Genomic DNA, 15,369 nt, shown 5'->3' with positions numbered 1-15,369 from the left:
GTGTCTACCAGAAATGAGAAAAAGAGCATAACTAATTTTCCCTAGACAGGTATTACATCATTGATATGAAAAAAATACATATTTTGCTGTAAATAATAATTTCAGTGATGGGTGTGTAGCTCATGTTGGAGTGGTTCCCTAACATATGTAAGTCCCTGGTTACCATCCATATACCTCAAAAAAGAAAAAAAAGCCAAGGGAAAGAAATGAAATTAACTTCTATAGAACACATGTGGCTCTTGTCTCCTAAGGGATCTGAGCCACCTCTGATGGCAAATTCCTGTTTCATTCTCATGGTTTCACTAGGAAGTCATGTATTTCAGAATTCTAATGAGAAAGTTATCCAGGCCTCTGAGAATTATAAATTGAGCCCCCGTTATGAACACTTTGGTTGTTTCTGTGTCTTGGCTACAGTGAATTGTGCATCAGTCAACGTGGAAGAGCAGATCTCTTCAAAATACCCATTTTATTTATTTGTCTCCACACCCAGTAGTAGGATTACTGCATTAAGTGATATCTGTATTTTAAATTTTGTAGATTATCCATATTGTTTTCCATAATGGCTTCATTAACTTGCATTTCTGGCAACTCTAGGACAGGATTCTTTTTTTTTCTACACATACTCACTGGCCCTTGATATCCTTGGTCTTTTTGATAATAGCACTTCCAACAGGAGTTAGGCAATATTCTACCATAGCATTGATTAGCATTTCCCAGATGATTAGCAACTTTGGCACATTGCAGATGACTATTGACTATAGAGATACACAGTGGAATAATATTTGGCTATTAATAAAATGATGAATTGTATCATAGGAGACAACACAGATGAACCTGTGGACATTTATGACGTGAAATCAGCCAGATACAGGAACACTAAAGCTGTATGATGTCATTCCTGTGTGGATTCTGAGATATTTGATATCATAGAATGTCAGCATAGCATGATGGTCACATAAGCTGAGGTGCATTTTGGGCCCAATGGGGTGAGGAGAAGCTTCTCAAGGGGAAAAAATACATTATGAGAAGAGGAAAAGCAGTAAGAGAAGAGAAATAGCTTCTGGTGGTGTATTGCACAGTAGAGTAATTATATTTAAAAATAACACGTTCCCTATTTTAAAATAGATAGAGGAGAGGACTTTGGATGTTTGTCACAGAGAAATGATAAATGTTTCAGAAAATTAAGCCAATCATACTTGTTCAATTATTATACAATTCATACAGGTATGTAAATATAAAGTTATTTTTGTGAACTTGTATAATTATATATCAATTAAAAAGAAAGCAATAACTAATTACAGAGTACCAAGTACGTTTCACGCATTGGATGAGTAATCTGTATAAGTTAAAACAAAGAAGTCCCCAAAATCCAAAGAGAGGGAAAGAACATTAGCAAAAATGGTTAAAATTTTTTGATGGGTACTAAGAGGAAAAAGAAAGAGTAGAGAGGTAGTTGTACTTTTATAGCAATGCAGGGAAAACCAGCAGGAAGAGGGTCATCCAAACAGAGACCACAAGGAAGGCAGGGCAGAACCACAAGTCATCCTCAGTGGGGTGGTCTTCACTGTGGGGACAGTCAGTGCACAGGTCCTAAGGAACATGCTTGTTTCAAAAAACTGAGGCATAAAAGAAATCTGTTGTCAAGGGGTAGGGAAAAGGCCAAGAGTGATGAGAGATGGTGCCAAATAATATTAAAGAATGAGCTGGTCTCATTGCTCTCTGAGGCTACAAGGGACAGGGAGTCCTTTATCCATACCCTGAACCTCTTGCCCTTAGATTTTCTGCAAACACATTTTGTGGATTGCAAAAGTACTCCCTCCTTGAAGGAGAACTGCATTGTTATACAGAAATGCATATAAGAGGATGTGAGGCAAAGGGGAGAAAAATAAATAAATAAATAAATAAATAAATAAGAGAGAGTGAGAGAAATGAGTTATAGTAGATGGGGTAGAGGGAGGGGAGGTGGGATAGACAGGGGATAAGAAGAGCAACAGAATACAACAGACACTTGTTGGGCAGCATGTATAAATGTGGCTGTATAATCAATATGATCCTGCAATCTGTACACGGGGGGATAATAAGAATTAATACCCCATTTGAAACAAATGTATGATAAATGTCAAGATCAATGTAGTATTTTGAGAAATCAATAAATTTCTGATGTTTAAAATAAAAAAAAAGGATTCCCTCCATGCTACCACCTGAGGGTTAAGTTCTGGCCTCTAGCTGCTAACAATCACCCAGGAATATATAAGATCAGGTCACCTTTTCTGAGCCCTCCATTTCTGAGCACACTCACACACTCTCAAAGCCTGATTTCTGCCATGGACTCTCTGCACCAGTCTCTCTGACAAGGTTGTTAACTTCAACAAAACAAGCTGAGTTTGTCTTTTCTCTGAAGAATGTGGACAGGGTACCTGGAGATTCCACTTGACACTCTTTCCATGAACAAATGAGTGAACCCACCTTATAATCAAACAGAGATATGATAAATTGTGGTATAAAAGTGTATTAAGAATTTTAATGCAAAAAATCAATAAGCGAGCTCATGTATAATGGCATAATTTGTCATGAACATACTTTATATACAGAATTATGAAAAATTGTGCTGTGAATGGATAATTATGAATGTAATGCATTTCACTATTGTTGTGTATGAAAGAAATAAAAGAAGAATACTCCTCTTCTTCCCTGTGTTTGAAAAGGAGCATGAAAATCTGTGCAGTCAACACAGGGAGAAAGAGAAATAGAGAAGGAGGGGAATGAGAGAAAAGGAGAGAGAAGGCAAAGGGGTGGACAGAACACGAAGAGGTGAGGGCAGAGAGCGAGCTGACATGGACCCAGGGGAACAGGACCTTGCAAGCCCAGGTGTCTCTTCTCCAGGAGAGAAAGGCTTCCTTGGTCTTAGCAGTGTTCCAAACCCAGTGACCCTCACTGAGTGCCCAGCACAAACCATAAGCAGCAAAATAAATTTGCCAAAAAAAACAAAGTAATGACATCTTGTTCTTAATCTACATTTTAAATGTTTTCATTATTGCATTGCAGTGATGCATAATGTGGGGGTCATTTTATATATTTTTAGTTGTAGATGGACACAATACCTATATTTTGTTTACTTATTTTCATGTGGTGTGGGGATGAAACTCAATGCCCACACATGCTAGGCCAGCGTTCTGCCACTGGGCCACAGCCAGAGCCCTGTCTCTGTCACTTTGACACAATCTAAGATACAGGGAATCTATTTTGCTCCACGTTAGTCCCCAGTACCTCCCTTTTCCCTCCTCTCCTCCCTCTCACTGTTCCTCTTCCTTTTTGCAAGGCACCTGACAGACCATACACTTGAAAAAAAAAATGACCAAAGGTCAAAAATCAGCAGATCACAAGAGGAGATATCCAAGGTACCTACAGCAAAGTGGGGGACTTTGAATATGAAATAGCAGATCTCTCTTCCTTAGTTGTGCCCCAGTCACCTGACCTATTGGCTTGTCCCTAGTTACATAGCAGATAAGGCAGGCCTTTTCTCCCTATTTTAAAATTCATACAGAATCATTGTGCCTGTTCACTGAGTATATATGTGATCATTCCATATATGTATGTGATGTGTGGCGATTACATCAGGGTAATTAGCCTTTCAATCTCCTTAAGTCCTTACCATTACTTTGCTTGTTTTGTGTGTGTGGCACCATTTCATGATTGTTCTCAGGTTTGGGGCTTTTTAAAATTTTTTGTACATGTTATTTTGTTAGATATAATAATTATATATGTTTATGGGGCAAAATTGTGATGTTTTGATACATGAAAATATTGCATAATGATCAAAAAAGGGTACCTGATTAAAATGTAAAAATAAATTGCTAGAGCTTTGGAAATAAAAGATATGGAAGTAGAGTAAAAAGTTATGGTTGAATTTTTCTTATGTAAAGATAAACAAACTCCAATATACTTGTGGATGGTGAATATGATCTCCAGTAAAATGATGAGGAGCAATGCCTACATTGAATCATGGAAAATAAAGAGGCACAGAGACCTAAGAGAGACATGAAAATAAGTTGGAAATATGTTGAAAAGTTGACTTATTTGTGCAAGGAGTGCAGAAGAACTATCAGCTTCATTTTCGCTTAAAGCAAGGATTCACAAGTCAAGAAATATCTGATTGTTGAGTCACATCCTTCAGAATGAAAAACCCTGCCAGGAGCCCTTAAACTAACACTGGTCTATTGGAAAACATTAGAATCTGTGGAGTTTCAGAGACTCCCCACAGATACATCTCCACTTATATGCTATGCATATGTAAATGAAACTAGGGACAACATGCAAAATCAGTCAAAAGAAAAACTCTAAAAGAATTTTTAAAAAAACAGAATGAGAGGGAATACACTCCACCCTAAGCAAAGGGTCTTAACAATTTTAAATAGAGAGGTCCATGGCCATCCCCTTGAGTTCATGTTGACAGGTTGTGAAATACTTGCAATGTAAAACTCTTTGGCATAATTGTCTACACTTATTAATTCATTTTCCATGTGGATACCCAGATAGGAAGACGATTCCATGAAATATCTATATCATGATTTTCTCCTTCAGGAATTTATTTATAGAAATTACTAAACCTGGATTTTTCTCACCAATATGAAAATGGCTGAAATATGTTCCATTACAACTTTTTTTTTTAAAAAAAATGAGCTCCCTCCAGTGCATATCTCTCCACACTTAATACTGGATTTATCCATTCCCCTTCATTGCAAAGGTACACAGACTTACATTTTACTTTATTTGAATCACTTTGTGCCTCTCATCACTCTTCTAATTGAGATTTTGTAACCATAAGTTAATGGTCAACAGTGACCCCCTGTTGCTGATTTCTTGGTCACTTATCCTTTTTAGTACCTTATAAATGCATTAATAAATTAAGCTAGCAAAGGACACCACCATCTCTGGGCTGCAGTCCAGGCTAGTTGGGCTCTCAGGGAACCTCAGGTGAAAGCTCCTGCCTTTATTCTCTTCAGTCCTCTACTGCAGTGTCTGCTGGGTCCCCACTCTCACCTGGGTGGTATCTCTGATGGGAGGGTCTTCATGCACAGGCTTCAGTTCTTCCCTGGATGTTGAAGGTGCATAGTGAGGCTCTAACCCCAGACAAGAGAACAGAAATGGATCCATTTTTGGTCCTGAAGCCAGATTTCAAGATCCTGAAGAATCAAGTGTGCCCCAGGGTGTGCACTCAGGGAGAGCAGGAGCAATCACAGCCTATGGCTTTCTCTATCTGCTCATTAGGCACATGTCCTTCTATTTACTCCAACCACTAAGCACATGATTTCCCTGTAGGATTCTGTTCTATAATCAGGAAAGGAAGAGTTTGCATAGATTTTCCTGAGATCAGAGTGGAGTACTATTAATCTGCCCCCTTTTACCACCAATCCATGAGCCTCACCTTCCTGATGTCCCACCACCCATCACCACATCCACCCTTTGTGTTCTACTCTTCTTCCCACATCTAGAACTGAGAAACCTGCCCTGCTTAGGTATCTTGTGTCCTCAAAACACTGACTCACAATGGGGACACCGTCTGTGTCATCTCCAGAAGTTTTCTCTGTCTCACTTTAACAGAAGAGAGAGCTGTGTTTTTTTGAAATGTGAAACCACAAGACGGCACCTCCTGTACTCATTACTCTTTGCTTACAATAACAGAAATTTCATGCTGGTAACAAACTTACATTTTATAATGAGGGACCAAATGATGGTTCTTCATTTTGGACGTGAGTATGAGTTTGAAGAGACAAAAACCTAGAATGATTGAAACTAAATACCCTGCTATGTTATTGATGAGGTTGCCAGAACCGAGGAACTCAGGACTCTGGCAAGAACAGAAGAGTGTGGGCTTCCCGTGTGTGTAGAAAGGAGACAGTAGGAGAGGTTCTTAAGTAGTAAAAGCTGCAGTGTAAATCACACGTCCATCTGTACCTCTCCCCTAGTATCTACACAGCAGAGAGTGAGGACAATGAAACATCAGAAGCCAACATTCCTTATTGTCTCAAATCTGTTTATTTCAATATCCAACATTTTTACCCCAATCAGAAAGCAAACTTCACCACAGTCTTCTGTACATATCATGTCTGGATTGACAGAAAGCCAAAGCACATTATCAACAAATCGGTGTTCTCTTCATTTTCCTGCTCTTGTTTGAAGAAAGTACACAGGGTAATTTTAAGCACAGGCTGCACCATGACAGCAATGACAGCTGACAGTCACATGGGACAAAGTGAACAGCAATCACAGGTTCGAGGGGAAAGGGAAACACATTAAAATATGAACAGTTTAAAAATGGCTTCCTCAGATGTCCATCACTTTTTATTTATAATTTTAATGGAACTTTTAATTGGAGAAAATTGTAGATTAATGGGCAGTAGTAAAAACTGACAGGGAGAGATCCACGGCCCCTTTCATGAGTTTCCACCGTGGGAACACTGAGCAAAATATCACAGCCAGGTGTTTACACTGATAACAAGGAAGTGAAATCACAGCAAAGAGAATCGTCCATAGCCATGTTTACTGTAGCATCATTCACAATAGCTACACTATGAAGTCACCTAAGTGCCCATCACCTGATGAGAGGAGGAAAGAAGCATGGCATATATACAACTTGAACATATTCAGCCATATGTAAGGATGAAATCCTCTTATTTGGGGCAATGTGGATGGACCTAGAAGATATTGTGCTAAGTGAAAAGGCAGATACTGAAAGACAAGTACTTCATGGTGTCTCAAGAGGAAGCTAGAAAAACAAAGTAAAATGTCACCCTGAACATAGGATAGAGATTACTAGACATTGGGAAGGGGTTGGAAAGGGTGGATAAGGGAGGCTGGATTTGATCAGTGCACCCTGTGGGCAGGTGTGGAAATGTCATGCTGAACCTCACATTTACAATAATTTATGATTACCAAAAAAAAAAAAAAAAAAAACAGAATAGCTCCCATCAGTCACCTATCCTGAGTTTGTTTTGTTATAGCCCCATCTCCCTGCCCAGAGCCTGGACTTCAAACCATTAATCTATTCACCATTTATATATTGCTATCATTTCAAAAGTGTTGTCTAGTACATAGAAATATGTGCCTGGAAAAATGGCGGGGTATATACCTCTGGCGAACTGTTTTGCCCATGATTATTTTAGGCAGTGTGCACACCATTCTGAAAAAGAAACAGAATCCAAAAAGATGAGAGTAAAACCTAATGACCAGCTAACACCATGGTATTTTAAAGGCTACCTAATGAAGATTGGAAGTTCCGGAAGTCATACAGGAAATAAATCATGAACACACAATTGAAGATATATTCTCTGTTGGGCATGGTGGTGCATGCTTGTAATCTCAGTGACTCAGGAGGATGAGGCAGAAGGATCAAAGATGAAGGTCAGCCTCAGCAATTTAGTGATTCCCTAAGTACTTAGCAAGACACTATCTCAAACTAAACCCAGAAATGTCCATGGATATGGCTCAGTGGTTAAGCACCCTTGGTTCCAATCCATAGTATTAAAATATTTTTTTCTCATACTTGTTTCCACACAGAGTCATGGAAATAGCCTCAGTTGATAAATATTATTTTCACATGTGAATACAAATTAGGACTCTTTTTAGCAAAATATACAATTAAGTACCATGACATATGTCATTTGAGATAAAAATTATTTCTAAAATTATATCTTATGGGACAAATGAGAATTCTCAAGTATTACTCATTCATAGATGGGAATGATTTTGGGAAAGTTTAGAAATGACAAATGAATAGGATTGAAATTCCTAGAGATCAGAATGCACAATAAAAATAATGACTCAGTGGAATTGTATGAGGAACTCGAAATCAAAGAAATGGAAATGCAGGAGTAAAGGAGAAGGAGCAAGTTCTGTTTCCAGGTTATATGATACAGAAAATCAGTTCTGAGCTCTGAGGTTCTGAGCCCTGCAATCTCAGGGACTTATTCAGTTTCAATAGAATTGACACTTTAATCTTTCCAATAGAGTCTCCTCAGAGCGCTCCTGATGTCCTTGTTCCTCAGACTGTAGATGAAGGGGTTCAGCATGGGGGTGACCACACTGTACATCACAGAAGCAGTTGCAATGGAGTGTGAGTTTTGGGTCACAGCAGAACTGAGGTACACACCTAGGCTTGTGCCATAAAATAAGGAGACCACAGAGAGGTGAGACGCACAGGTGGAGAAGGCTTTGTACCTGCCCTGAGCTGAAGAGATTGCACGGATGGAGGACACTATCTTGCAGTAAGAGTAAAGGATGCCATTGAGGGGGCCACCAGCTAGCAGGACAGCAGCAAAATATATCACCACCTCATTGAGAAAGGCGTCAGAGCAGGCACGCTGAACCACCTGGTTAAGTTCACAGAAAAAGTGGGGGATTTCCATGTCTGTGCAGAAGGATAGGCACAACATCATTAAGCTTTGTAACAATGCATGTAGGAAACTCACAACACAGGATACCAGTACTAGTAATCCACAGAGCCTGCGGTTCATGATGACCATGTAGTGCAGGGGGTGACAGATGGCCACATACCGGTCATAGGCCATCACAGCCAAAAGAAAGTCATCCAACCCAACAAAGAGTAGAAAAAAGTGAATCTGGGTGATGCATCCTGAATAGGAAATGGCCTTGCTCTGTGTCTGGATGTTCACCAGCATCTTGGGGATGGTGGTGGAGGTGAAGCAGATGTCCACAAAGGACAGGTTGGAGAGGAAGAAGTACATGGGCGTGTGCAGGTGGGAGTCTGAGATGGTGGCCAGGATGATGAGCAGGTTCCCCAGCACAGTGACCAGGTACATGGACAGGAAAAGGACATAGAGGAGGGGCTGCAGTTCTGGGTCCTCTGTAAGTCCCAGAAGAAGGAATTCTAAACGTTGAGTATCATTCCCTGGTTCCATATGCATGTGACTACAGAAATGAGAAAAAGAGCATAACGAATTTTCCCTAGACAGGTATTACTTACATCATTGAAATGAAACAATATATATTTTTCTGAAAAGAATTAATTTAGGGAGTAGCTCAGTGATGGAGTGATTGCCTACCATGTGCAAGGTCCTGGGTTTCAACCTTAGCCCCACAGAAAAAGAAAAAAGAAAAACCAAGGGAAAGGAGAGAAATTAACTTCCATAGAAGATCTGTGTATCTTATCCCCTAAGGGATCTCGTGCCATCTCTATAATGAATTTCTACTTCACTGCGTGGTTCACTAAAAAGTCATATATTCAGAATTGTAAAGATTTTCATGCATTTCAGAAATACAAATCAAACACCCCTGATGAACACTTTGTGTCTTGGCTACTGTGAATTATGCATAGTAAACTAGAAAGGTCAGATATCTCCACAACATACTCATTTTATTTCTTTGGCTACATAGCCAGCTGTAGGATATCTGGTTCACATGGTGACTCTGTTTTAGATTTATGGAACCTCCCTAACTTTTTCCACAATGACTTCATTAATTTGCATTTCTACCAACTATGAATAAGGATTCCCCTTTTCTCCACATTCTCACTGGCCCTCTCACTGATATCTTTGGTCATTTTGATAATATCCCTCCTAACTGGTGTGAGGTGATATTCTAGTGCAGTCTTAATAAGCATTTCCCTGAAAATTGGCAATTTTAAGCATTTTTCATATGGCTATTGGTTGTTTGTCTGTGGTAGAGATACACAGTGGAATAATATTCATTATTAATGAAAGATTGAATCCTGTCATGGGGGACAACGTAATGCTGTATTACTCAGTACATAATTATAGTTAAAACTAATATATTACATATTTTAAAATAGCTAAAGGGGAGGATTTTGAGTATTCCACCATAGAGAAATGATAAATATTTCAGGTAATTAAGCTGATTACCCTTATGCGATTATCACAGTATTTACACAAGTATGGAAACATGTAGTTATACCTATAAAGTTGTACAATTATGTTAGTTAATAATAAACAATAACTAATTATTAAGTATCAACTCTATTGCATCAGTAATATGTATAAGGACAAAAATCTCCATTACCCAGTGAGAGGGAGAGAACATAAGATTAATATTTTAAGATCACTTAATATGTCCCATGGTGATGGGTACTATGAAGAAAAAAAAAAGAGCAGGGGTAGTTGTACTTTTACAGCAATGCAGGGAAAACCAGCAGGAAGAGGGGCATCCAAAGAGAGACCACAAGGAAGGTAGGGCAGGAGCCACAAATGATCCTCAGCAGTGTGGTCTTCAATGGGGGGAATAGAAAGTGCAAAGGTCCTCAGAAATGTGCTTGTTTCAGGAAACCGAGGCTTAAAACAAAGGCCTTGGCAAGGAGAAGGAATAAGAGGGGGAGAGATGAGAGATCCTGTCAGAGAATGTTGAGGAATGAGCTGGCCTCACTGCTCTCTGAGGCTACAAGGTAAAAGGAGACCTTCATCCACATCCTGAATCTCTTTCCTTAGATTTGCTGCAAAGACATTCTGTGAATTGCAAAGGATTCCCTCCTTGCTACCACCTGAGGGTTAAGTTCTGTTCTGACCTCTAGCTGCTAAGAGTCACCCTGGAATATATAAGCTCAGGTACCCCTTCTCCGAGCCCTCCATGAGGCACATTAACACACACACACACACACACACACACACACACACACACAAACACACAACACACCCTGGGCTCATGGTTTTATTTCTGCATGGCCTCTCAGTCCCAATCACCCTGACAAGGCTGTGAGTGTCGACACCACAGCTGAGATGATCAGTTCCCTACAGAATGTGGACAGGGCACCTGGAGAGTCCACTCAACACACTTTCCATGAACAAATGAGTAGATCCACTTAAGAATGCTGCTCTTCTTCCCTGTGTTTACAAAGGAGCATGAAAATCTGTGCAGTAAACAGAGGGAGGAAGAGAAATAGAGAAGGATGGGGAGTGAGAGAAATGGAGAGTGAAGGCAAAGGGGTGGATGGAACATGAAGAGGTGAGGGCAGAGAGTGAGCTGACGTGGACCCAGGGGAACAGGACCTTGCAAGCCCAGGTGTCTCTTCTCCAGGAGGAAAAGGCTGCCTTGGATTTAGCAGCATTCCAAACCCAGTGATCCTTACTAGGTGCTCAGCAAAAAACCTAAGCAGCAAAAGTAAATTTGCCAAAAGACCAAAGTAGTAACATTTTTTAACCTACTGTTTAATGTTTTTAGTAGTGCATTGCAGTGAAACCTAATGTTGGGGTCCTATTGACACAATCACACATACATGGAATATAATTGGGTCCACCTTGGTCCCCAGTACATTCTCATTCCCTCCTCTCCTCCCACCCACTAACCCTAACCCTTCCTGATGTCAAGGCACCTGACAGATTATACACTTCAAATAATAAAATGGCCTAAGTCAAAAATCAACAATTCACAACAGCAGATGCCAAAGTACGTATAGAAAATTGAGAACTTTCAATATGAAATGGCACATCTGTCTTCCCTGCTCACCCAACCTATTGGCTTTTCCCTATATTCATAGCAGATAAGGCAGGACTCTTTCTGTTTTAAAATTCACACAGAGTTATTGTACCTGTTTTTGAATATACATGTGATAATTCTATATATATATATATATATATATATATATATATATATATATATATATATGTTGTGTGTTGATCAATTCAGGGTGATTAGCATTTCATTCTCCTTAGACACCATTTATTTTATTCCATGAATTGTGGAATCAATTCATGGATGTTCTTGGGCTTGAGGGTATGTTACTTTTTATAAGTGTTATTTTGTTAGACATATAATAATGTATAGGTATTTTTATCAGTTATTTTCAAAAATGTTTTGATACATGAATACACTATTGTATAATGATCAGATCAGGGTACTAGGAATAAAATGTAAGAATAAATTGCTAGAGACTTGGAAATAAAAGATTAGAAAATAGAACATAAAGTTATGATTGCTTCTTGTCTAAAGATAAATAAACTCAAATTTATTTGTGGAGGATGGAGCTGATCTTTAGTGAAATGATGAAGGGGAATGCCTTCCAACTGCTGGCCAAGATGACGAGGCTTTTGGAAATGCACCTACATCTAACTGTGCAAAATCAAGACACAGAGACACAACAGAAAATAAATTGGAAATGTGCTGAAAAGGTGACTTATTAGCATAAAAAGTGCAGAAAAACTTTCATCAGCATTTCTATTTAAACTGAGGATTCCCAAGTGAAGAAATATCAGATTATTGAGTCAGATATTTCAGAATGAAGAGCCCTGGCAGGAACTCAGTAACAAACACTCATCTATTGGAAGACATTAAAATCTGTAGATTTGCAGACACTCTTCACAGACACATCTCCACATATGTGCTATGCTTATGTAAAAGAAACAAGTGGCAACATCAAAATCAGTGAAAAATATTCTGTCTGAAAGAATAAAATGGAAAAAGAAAGAAGGGGAAGGAATACACTCCTACCCAACGATAAGGGTTTTAATAATTTGAAATACAGAATTCAACAGCTGTCCAATTTACTTCATCTTGACTGTTTATGAAATAATTGCAAAATAAAACTCTATGGCATGCCCATTTTCACTTATTATGTAAACTTATTTTTCATTTGGATAATACTCAGAATGAAACAAGATTCTGTGAAATATCTGTATTAAGAGTTTCTCCTACAGGGATTTATTTGAAAAAAAAATCTTAAATCTGGATCTTTCTTACAAATATGAAAATGTGCTGAAATATGCTCCTTTGTAATTTTTATTAAACGAGCTCCCCCCAGTGCATATCTCTTCATACTTAATTCTGGATTTACCAATTCCCCTTCATTGCAAATGTAAGCAGACTTACATTTCACTTTAATTTGAGCCACTTCATGCCTCCCATCCCTCTTCTAATTGAGCTTCTGTGACCATAAGTAAATGGTCAACAATTACCCCACGTTGCTGATTTCTTAGTGACTTCTCTTTTTAGTACCTTATAAATCCATTAATAAATTACTTAATCTAGTAAAGGACACCACCATCTCTGGGCTGCAGGCCAGGCTAGTTGGGCTCTCAGGGAACCTCAGGTGAAAGCTCCTGCCTTCATTCTCTTCAGTCCCCTCCTGCAGTGTCTGCTGGGTCCTCAGGCTCACCTGGGTGGCATCTGTGATGGGAGGGTCTTCATGCACAGGCTTCAGTTCTTCCCTGGATGTTGAAGGTGCAGAGTGAGGCTCTGACCCAAGACAAGAGAACAGAAATGGGTCCAGCTTTGGTCCTCAAATCAGATTTCAAGATCCTGAAGAATCAAGTTGTGCCACAGGGTGTGCACTCAGGGAGACTGGAGAAATCATAGTTTACAGCTTTCTCTATCTGCTCATTAGGCACATGACCTTCTTTTTACTCTAACCTCCAAGCACCTGATTTCCCTGCAGGACTCTGGTCTATACAGGAAAGGAAGAGTTTGCATAGATTCCCCTGAGATCAGAGTGGAATCAGGCAAATCCTCTCCTTATTACCACCAATCTATCAGTGCCACCTTCCCAAAGTCCCAACCTCCCATCACCATATCCCTCGTCTGACATATAGTTTACTTCCATGTTTGAAGCTAGGAAACTTGCTTTGCTTAGGAATCATATGTCTTCAAAACACTGACTCACATTGGGAAGACAGCCTCTGATGTCTCCAGAATTTTCCTATTTCCCTTTTATCAGAAAAGCATGCACTGTTTTTGTTTGTTTGTTGGTTGGTTGGTTGGTTTTTTAATATGAAGCCATAAGACAAGCCATCCTATATTCATCACACTTTGCCAATCATACCTAGAGTGTCATGCTTCTAATAAACTCATGTTTCTAATAAGGGAACAATTATGGCTCTTGACTTCAGATGTGAGTTGAGTTTGAAGGGATGAATAAAGTTCTCTTCAGGCACCATGACCTGAGCTGTCTTCCCATTTCATGCTCATTCAAAGTTGGCTCTTTTCATATCCCATCTCTCACATAAAAGATGAAGAAATGGACATTTGTATGTACATGTGTATCCATTTGGGTTGACAATTCAACTTTTAAGCAAAATGTCTTACAAACCCAGAAGCACACATGGTCTTACTCACACCCTGTACCATGACCACTTTCTGTGGTATTTTCCACACATTTCATTTATTCCTCACAACATTGGTCTGAATTTATGCTTATTTCCCAAGATTACCTTCAGAAAAAAGTAGCATTGGGGAGATTAATTTTCTTGATATTAGAATTTTAATGGAGCCATATAAGTGTCACATATTTTTAGGGCACCATGTGGTGTTTCCATACTGGTATACATTGGGTAATGTCCAGATCAAGGTAAGCATATATACCTCCCTAAGATTTATCATTTCTTTGTGGTGAAAACACTCAAGAGTGGTTTAAAAAGTAAGGAAAGTGAAAAAGGGAAGGGGGAGAGGAGGGAAAGGGGAAGTAATGAGGACTAAGTTGGAGCAAATTATATTCCATGCTTTATGATTATGTCAAAATGAATCCCAAAATTATGTATAAGTATAAAGCACTAATTGCAAAGGATATTTGATTCCATCATTTTTGAAATATGCAGGACCTTATCATGACTGTACTCTGTGACAGAAGAGCAGAAACAATTCCTCCTACCTAACTACAACTTAGTACCCTGGGGCTAACTTTCTCTGTCCCTCCTGCTCCCTTACCCGTTCCAGCCTCTCGGAACCCACATTCTGCTCTGTGCTGTGAGAGCAACTTCTGTACCTTCTACATGTGAGTGAGGTCCTGCTATACATGTCTCTCTGTGCCTGGCTTATTGCCCTTCACACGGTGACCTCCAGTTCTCTCCATAGGATCAAGGATGACAATTTTAAAACAATTATATATAAAACAGTTAAACCTTATTGAACACATTCTTCAATTGAGCACAAGTGGGGAAATGTTCATAGTAATACTTTATATACTTTATGAATAACTAGGAAAGTGGAGGTCAAAGTCTCCAGAGCAGAGGTAGTTAGGAACAGATGGAAGCAATAATTATCTTCATTTTTATTAATACTTACTGGGCACAAGTATTAAAGTATTGCACTGTACCCATACCTACATACAATTATTACATGTCAATTACACATGTTTCTGAAATTGTTTAAGAAAATAGACTAGTTGACTATCCTAAAATGATCATTACACACTGTATACATGAATTTAATTAATATGCCACTCTCTATTAATTTGTAGAATTAAGAAAATAACTTGGAATGAAACATCATAAATTATGCATATCAATAAATTGATAAGATAATAGAATAAATCAGACATTATTACCCTATGTGCATACATGTTTATAAGACGTGTATTACTCTACATTATGTATAACCCCATGAATGAAAAGTTATACTCCATTTATGTATGAT

The 15,369-nt window shown here is 38.8% G+C and overlaps 1 protein-coding gene across 1 annotated transcript; it reads right to left on the bottom strand.

Annotated features, from left to right (window-relative positions):
• Positions 1 to 7,991: 7,991 nt before the first annotated feature.
• Positions 7,992 to 8,918, bottom strand: LOC308643271 (olfactory receptor 7A10-like; the record flags this gene model as incomplete). Its single annotated transcript, XM_081283180.1, has 1 exon — positions 7,992 to 8,918. One exon carries the CDS (start codon positions 8,916 to 8,918, stop codon positions 7,992 to 7,994), a length of 927 nt encoding a protein of 308 aa, XP_081139306.1.
• Between the last annotated feature and the right edge of the window lie 6,451 nt (positions 8,919 to 15,369).

Source organism: Spermophilus citellus (genome assembly GCF_964194105.1).
Source record: "Spermophilus citellus genome assembly, chromosome: 3".
Classification (NCBI taxonomy): domain Eukaryota; kingdom Metazoa; phylum Chordata; class Mammalia; order Rodentia; family Sciuridae; genus Spermophilus; species Spermophilus citellus.
Note: the sequence above shows the minus strand (reverse complement) of the source record. Positions and strands in the feature narration are given on the sequence as shown.